Source organism: Mytilus trossulus, chromosome 1, assembly GCF_036588685.1.
Source record: "Mytilus trossulus isolate FHL-02 chromosome 1, PNRI_Mtr1.1.1.hap1, whole genome shotgun sequence".
Taxonomy (NCBI): Eukaryota; Metazoa; Mollusca; class Bivalvia; order Mytilida; family Mytilidae; genus Mytilus; species Mytilus trossulus.
In genome coordinates this window covers 37,248,113-37,256,385 of record NC_086373.1, presented here as the reverse complement: position 1 = coordinate 37,256,385, position 8,273 = coordinate 37,248,113, and the positions used below count along the sequence as shown (strand labels likewise).

Below are 8,273 nucleotides of genomic sequence, written 5' to 3'. Positions count from 1 at the left end.
CGGTATACGTTTTAGTTTGTTACACGGATTTGGTTTCTCTCAATCGAATGATGACATTTGAACACCGGTATACGTTTTAGTTTGTTACACGGATTTGGTTTCTCTCAATCGATTGATGACATTTGAACACCGGTATACGTTTTAGTTTGTTACACGGATTTGGTTTCTCTCAATCGATTGATGACATTTGAACACCGGTATACGTTTTAGTTTGTTACACGGATTTGGTTTCTCTCAATCGATTGATGACATTTGAACATCGGTATACGTTTTAGTTTGTTACACGGATTTGGTTTCTCTCAATCGATTGATGACATTTGAACACCGGTATAGTACTATTTCCTTTATCTATTTAAAAGCAAAAGTAAGTGAAACAAACTCTCAAAATAGGTGCGATTTGGGTACCCTCACTTTATATTTCACAAATACTTAACATCACAGCGTTGGGTTTTTGTTTTTTTTGTTTTGTCTCAGTTATATATACGCTTTATACCAATTAATGTTAAAGAGTTCTATGCTTAACATGCATTTTGAAAGACATATGGTTGTTTTTAATCTTACTGCACATATTTCTCTTTCGTTTTATCTCTATCTCATCACAGAATCAGGTGACTTTGCTAAAATTAAATAAGTTAATATGTGATAGATACCAGTTTGTATAAGCGTTAGCTCCCTTTAAAATCGTTTGGCAACTGAGATATGTAAACTTCCGGTTAGATTGTACTCTACAACAACTACAATAATACAGGTACGAATGATTTTCATAGCTATCTATGTATTAACTAAAATAACATAACGTTAACAACAAAAGAAAGTACTTATAATTATCTAATAGTGTAATTGATGTCAATAAACAGATTAATACTGTTGATATATTTAATAGTATGCTTATAATTTGTATCTATCTATTCGTATTGTATATGTGTCCAGTTACACATTTATTTAATGTCATTACAATGCAATGATTATCTCCGTGTTTACTTAAAATTACTATTATGTTATTTGTAGTCTTTTGAATAGTCTTAATTATGATTTCGTTTTTTTAATAACTATGTATACTATCGATAACAAATAATTATAATATTGTTATCAAGTTACGCATGTTATTACGCATTATATATAATGATTTCCATCCGAATATTTCACAATGTTTTATGGATGAATAGGCCTAAGATGATAAACAAATACATTGGTCTCTCTATTATAATTTGTTTTTGTTTTTTATAAATAGCAATAATATTGTTATATTATTATCATTATCGAGGATTCGTATAGTATAATTAAGATTTATTATACAAAAACTTGTTATGATTATTGCCGTTCCTGTTGTTTTTCTTTTAATTAAATCAGACATTTCAACTGTCATTGGATTAACATTAACATTAGCATTTTAAAGTTATATTGGCTAGCTCATACTGGTGTGTACTCAACATTATATAATACAATTTTAAATATTCAACACCGTGACTTATACGGTATATGTTTGTCCTTTTGAGGACGGAATTTAACAGCTTTGTATTGAAACCATTGTTTAATAAACATATATGTCAATTAAAGATTAACCACTGAAATACAACAGTTGACCTTCTTTTATCAATGGTTGGCATAATCCATAATACACTTAGTACTGACATTCTAAATAATACTTGTTTCTATATATTAAAATTGTTCTATTAAATATCGTATTTTTTACACCATGGAATTTCTGTGTATCACCAATACATGAATTAACGCTGAGATAGTAATAATCAAATTGCTGATTATTATCAAATCGACGTATCATGTCAATAGATCGTATCTTGTCAATAGATCGGTATTGATAATAAAAAAATATCAGTGTATCACTTAAATTTAATCAAATTTGAAATCTTAATTAAACGTAGTCGAGAGATTCAGATTTTCTCTATATTTCATATTTAGATGCTAATGGCGTGGTAAAGAGAGAACTTATGTCGGTCTCTGTTGACCTTGGTGATACCAAAATGGATACAGAACCAGCGACAGAAGACGATGTACCAAGATTCAAAGAGGGCAGGAAAAGTATGTAGTTACTCGTAACATAAATTGAAAAATACGCACATATAAAATCAGATAAGAAAAAAGTCATATTCGTCTTTGAAAGTAGATACTTTACAAAACGACGATATAACAGTTGTAAAGATCCTTGCCCTTTTTTGTAGCGTAAAACTTCTAAATGTTTCGAAGATTAAAACACAGGGCCTTGTATTGTGACATTATTTCGAACGGCAACGTTTACAAAGTTTTCAATAACTGTATACAACCAATAGACTCATGTATCATACTCAAACAAATATATATAATTCAGACCGAGCATTTATTCAGAATGTTTTTTAGCAATAGCTGCATACAATTATTTTGTTGTTTTAGGACATCCCAAGGAGGCAGCAAGGGAGGCTACATCGATTAACTTTGATGTAAATCTTACCGAAGCGGCATTTGGACACCTTGAATTACTGGAAATAGTCAATGAATATCCATGCTTGTATTGTGGGCCATTTAAAAGGCGTGGCATCAAACGATATGAAGAGTTTTGGCTTCCGCTTGTAGCATCACAGAATGACTTCTTGGCAGCCCCCTTGGATATAGAATGGATATGGCACTGTCATATGTTAGCACCAAAGGCATATATTGCCGACTGTGAACGAATGTTTGGAAAAATAATTGATCATAAGGTATTTAGAATGGACGAACGAGAAATGCGAATGCATAAATCACAAGAGCTTTGGGAAAAGAAGTATCCAAAGGAACCATTTTTGGTAGATATACCTGATGCAGATGCATATGCCGAAAACTATGGACCCGATATAGATCAGAGCTTATGCACACATTCTTCACGACTGGGATACAATATCGAATCTGCAACCTGTCGACAGGGTAAATTCTTTCACAACGTGAGCCTGCCACACTATCGTGACAAAAAATATATGCGACTAGCATTTGAAAGGTACCAGAAGTTTCTATATCTAAAACAATGTACAGAAAAGACGTTCCTGGTGCCTTGTTATGACATTGATTTGATATGGCATACACATCAACTGCATCCTATCAAATACAAAGAAGACACACAAAGAGTTCTGGGTAAACTACTGCCTCATGATGACAATACCACGGATAGATCAGATGGATCGAAACTGTCTATTTCATATAAAATAACCGGGAAACTTTGGCATGAATTGTATGGTGAAAATTACCAGTATCCTGGTGCGATGTACAGAGGTGAGACATCACGTGGCAGGTATAAGCAAGCATCGGTTGCAGTACCTTCTGAAGTTCAACAAAAACCAGTCACAGTAACTTTTGATTTTATGGCACTAGAAAAAGGAAAAGATGGGACGCCAGTGAAACAGTATCAGGTAGATGTCTTTATGGATTTCAAGGATGACCAAAAAAGATCATATGACAATGGACGTAAACTTTTGATGTCACTACAGGGACCGAATTTAGAATGTATCGCTGGTGAGGCAAGACCCTTTGAATATGACCCAGTTACGCAACACAACCCATTAGTTATTCGACTAGCCAAATTTAGAAAGGAAGACTTTGAAACAGCCTCAGAAAGTGGATACAGTACAAGATCTGACGTGGCTGTAATGAAAACTATTGCCGAAAAGGATGAACTGATTATGAATGATCCAGAGGGAAGTATACGTTCGCAAATGATGGCAAGTGCGAGGTCAAAGAAATCGGATAAATCAGATGAAAGTATATCTGGTTCGTCAGGTTTTAGCAGTTGCGATGACTTTATGAGTGAAAAGTCGCAGGAATCTTTCCTTGAAGCTCAACTAGAATTAAATGGGATTGGAGACTGGGTTAGTTCGACGCAAAAAATGTTCCAAGAAACAATTGGTTACGAGGATTCATCTGGAGGACACTACATGTTGTATCTTAGTGGAAGAATAGAGGATAGAAGTGACTTGTGTCATTTTGTTTTGGTTTCAGAGGAATTCGAAACAATGATATATCCAAAAGATTTATCACAAATAAAAATTCCTGAATATACGATATATGACCCACAGGAAAACTGCCGTGTTTGCTACTTTGCTGATCAAAAGTAAGTAGATCAAAACTTTCACTCAGAAGTTTACTCTGAGTTTACTCTGGGATTTGTGTTGGCTTGGATTTCGGAAAATAATTCAATGATTTTGAAAATAGAAATTTGAGTGAGGGTGGACTTCAAGGCTGAAAAGGTATGATATACCGGTACACCTGTTGTTTTTCTCTTGATCATTTCTAGTTCATTCTAGTAAACCAAAGTATTTATATTGCAAGTTTTCTGAAAAACAACCATATACCATAAACCCCTGAATCATTAATCCCTGCCACGAAATACTGCATGGAAGTTTTACATTAAGACATATACTTAATATATATGGGGCGATTTTCGATCTTTACTTCTACGAAACTTCTAATTTGTTAAAGTACTTCAAGTATAATTGATATATCTTTAAAGTAACGGTACGGATACACTAATAGGCAATGGAAATGATAATAAGTTTTCAGATTTCAAACATTTATTAATAGGTTTTTAAAATACATGCTTGTGTTTCTTGTAGAATGAGGGACGACAAAAATGGTCTAAGTTTTACATGTCGAGTAATGCATGCGCCATTGCATACTGTATCAGCTGTTCAAATCTATCATGGTGAAGAGATTCTCCAGGACGAAATAGTCAAACCAATTGTTACTATCAAACTTGTAGATTCTCAACAACTGCCCTTGCCATCTATGGTATGTGCAATTCTTTATGTATCCTTATTTTGTCTACTTTTATGTCATTATAATGAATGTCTTTGTGTGATTTCATTTGGTGACACTCAATAAACAACGCCTGTTGTAATACTGCCTATTCGCATGATTCTAACGAATCCATTGCTTGAATCTTCCATTCTGTACAAACTAAATGTATTCCCATTGGAACCAAATACAGCTCCTCATATCTCTAACGTGTGTCTTTATTGATATGAGGCTCATTTCGGACACGAGATTCTTGGGAATAAAAGAAAAATATAATATTCCTTAAACAACATGTTCCACTCTAAAGATTTCATTCGTGCGATGTGTTCGAGCTTCTGATTTTGCCTTTTGATTAGGGACTTTTCGATTTCAATTTTCCTTGGAGTTGGGTATTTTTGTCATTCAACTTTATGCACACTCCAATAATTTAGTATATGCCTGTATCAGTTTCTACAAAAACATAATATCTATTGTTAATGTTTTGTACGCATATAATTTACATCTTTGTATATAGTAGTTAACTCATCATTTCTATATTCATTTCATTTAAACTAATATTTTTATTCATTCATATATATATTTATCATTAGTATTTAGCATTATGTTTTTTCTTCTAGGTGTTTAATGGTGCAAAGCCTTGTCTCACGCTTGATCCAAGGTACAAAGAAAGAGGCGTGCTCATTCAGGATAATGACGGGGATTGGGCAATAGTTGTTGGTTCTTGGTTTGTAACTGATGACCAACCAGGTATTAAACATTGTGGTAGTAGCTCTGGTGACACATTTCAAAATATGTACTGTTGAATAATGTATGATTCCAAAAGCGTTGAAACTTTTCACTTACATGAGATAATATATCGTGTAATTTTAAGTCAAATGGCATTTTGATAAACTTTCTGTAAATGAGTAACAAAGAACCATTATGGTACTTCACTCAGTAAATAGCACTATGTTTTGTTCACGTTAATTGCATAGAGAAGCTTTTTTTTTATATTTAAAAAAGGCGCTATTTGAAGTGCTTATGACACTTCAAAACTTTTAAATATTCATTTTGTTAAGTACATACGATTTAATTTGTATTTATCTTTTCAGGAGCTCTTCGTTTTAAGTTATATAAATGCAACAGTGGGATTATCAAAACATTGATGCTACGATACGAGGAGCACCAATGCAAAATAACAATTGAATCCTGTACCATTGACTTTCAAAATGGTCGACTCGAGATTGATGCAAAATCAGACGAGTTGGTACAGAATATTGGACTTGCTTTTGCGATTGCCATCCTGCATGTACTTTGTGTACCGCGACCTGACACCTGGAAACCTGGTGAACCTGTTGTTACACCAAAAACAAAACACGTCTTTACAGACTCAATGTTGTTTGCTCATGGTGTTGGTTTAGATATTGTTACTCCATCCAATCATTTCAGAGAAAAACGCAGACAGAAGAAATAAATCTGTTTTAAAGTAACAAATTGCTGATAGCATGTTTGTGCACTTTTTAGCAAAATGAATGTTAATCTCAACTGAAGTACAATTAAGGTTAACCGAAAGTGAAAAGGAGTTAATGTTCATACTGTCTTTCAAATACATGATAGATTCTCAGAATAGATTTATTTCATATCACATTATATCCATATATAGATTTTGAACTGAATCTGATATGCAACAACCTTTAAGGATATATATGCTTAAATTATTTTTCATTGATGATTATCATACTCTCAAAGCCGAGTAGAGATGGTTCATTTAATTCTTTGTATAACTCAAAAGATTGCTACCACGAAGAAAGCAGGTTTTTTTTCTAGATTTACCAACGAAAATCAATACATTTCATAGAAATTTAAGTGTGCTGGTATAGGAGTCCCTTCAACGAAGTTGAGAGGACAAATGCAGTACCAACTTGTCTACGATTCTGATTGTTGCGATGAATCTAACTTGGTAAACAGTTGTTGAATTGAGTTTGTGATCGTGGTAAACTTTCCTTTTTGTACTTATATGAATTTGCCATTGAGTTCATCCTTCACTGCTTAGTGATTATGCTCAAGTTAAGGGACTTCCGTTTTGAATTTTCATTGGAGTTCGGTATATTTGTTAATTTACTTTTTATACATGGTAATGAAATCATCGTACAAATGTTAATATTGAAAAAAACTGGTGGAGTTTAATTGTGAATGTGTTTTTGTTGACTGCTAACCTGATTTAATTTTAATTTGTGATAATAACCACTATTGAAGTGTTGTTATATTGTTATTGTTATCAAATTTGCATTTATTTATTATATAATAAAAAAATATTTCAAACAATGAAGACGTAACTTTATTTTATTTTCAAAGAGTTTTGATATTCCCTACAAATGATTAGCAATGACCTGATAGAAATAGAAACATAACTTAACAAAGGTAACTATTCAGCATACACAGAGAAAGCTACTTGAGATCAAAATTGAGTAGCCCCTGCATACAGAGTATATATCTCCCAGTTGATGCGATATTCCAGGGCTTGTATTTCCTATCATGATTTCCTTGATAGAGTGTTGATGCTCACAAACCAAGAGTTCTAAGTGGTGAAGTTGAAATTACCCCTCTGTAATTTTTTCGGCTGCCATCGCGAGTTGTTTGACCGTTATGGAATGTCTGTTTCACAGATGACGACGGATATGTTCCAATTGTCGTGACTACACTCCCTCTCCTTTTTTGCGAATATGACCTACCGAATTAGACTTATTACCAGGGTTGTATTTGCATGATAATCACGATGGGTGTCATATGTGGAATATGATCTGCTTACATGTTCGGGACACCTGCGATCAACACTTTGACTATGCATGGTGGGGTTTGTGTTAATTAATTGCTGAATCTTTAATTTTTTCATGTTGTGTTTATCGTACTGTTCTTTGTCTTTTGGTCTTTTCCTTTATTTTGCACATGGCATTGACAGTTTATTGTCGAGTTATGTGTTTGAATGTCCCTCTCCTATGGTATCGTTCACCTGTAACCTAAACACGTGCTTTTTGTCATTATTTATTTCATTCTGAAGCATACGCAACGTCAACTTCCTTTTTGTCATTATTATTTCAATCTGAAGCATACGCAATGTTAACTTCCTTTTTGTCATTATTATTTCAATCTGAAGCATACGCAACGTCAACTTCCTTTTTGTCATTATTATTTCAATCAAAAGCATACGCAACGTCGAAAAACTTTAAGTAACTACGTTTGATGTCAAATACAAGATCTGGGTTAAGAAGATCAAGCGAAAACAATAGACCGGAAAATCCAGGCGAAAATATATTGGATTTTAGTAAAGCATTTATATTTACCATGCATCACTGCGATCTTGTCCATGCAAATGATATTGACAAGTTCGCAGTCAGTTGAATAGAAAACAGGCTCCAGTACAGAAAACAGACAAGGCATGACTTCGTAACTGGTGCCAGCATAAGACTATTTGCAGACTTTTAAATGTATTATGACATCAAATCCAGAAACGACACAGAAATAATACAGGAAAACCGAGG

The 8,273-nt window shown here is 33.5% G+C and overlaps 1 protein-coding gene across 1 annotated transcript; it reads left to right on the top strand.

Moving 5' to 3' along the window:
- The first annotated feature begins 648 nt into the window (after positions 1 to 648).
- Positions 649 to 7,059, top strand: LOC134723451 (uncharacterized). Its single transcript, XM_063587065.1, has 6 exons — positions 649 to 748; positions 1,921 to 2,040; positions 2,389 to 4,072; positions 4,575 to 4,749; positions 5,373 to 5,502; positions 5,847 to 7,059. Exons 2-6 carry the CDS (start codon positions 1,950 to 1,952, stop codon positions 6,206 to 6,208), a joined length of 2,442 nt encoding a protein of 813 aa, XP_063443135.1. The 5' UTR covers positions 649 to 748; positions 1,921 to 1,949; the 3' UTR covers positions 6,209 to 7,059.
- The last annotated feature ends 1,214 nt before the right edge of the window (positions 7,060 to 8,273 follow it).

Coding starts and splice junctions, on each gene's coding strand:
- LOC134723451 (XM_063587065.1), top strand. CDS start 1,950: ATGTCGGTCTCTGTTGACCTTGGTGATACCAAAATGGATACAGAACCA. Junction 2,041..2,388: donor ATTCAAAGAGGGCAGGAAAA/GTATGTAGTTAC, acceptor TTGTTGTTTTAG/GACATCCCAAGGAGGCAGCA. Junction 5,503..5,846: donor TGTAACTGATGACCAACCAG/GTATTAAACATT, acceptor TTATCTTTTCAG/GAGCTCTTCGTTTTAAGTTA.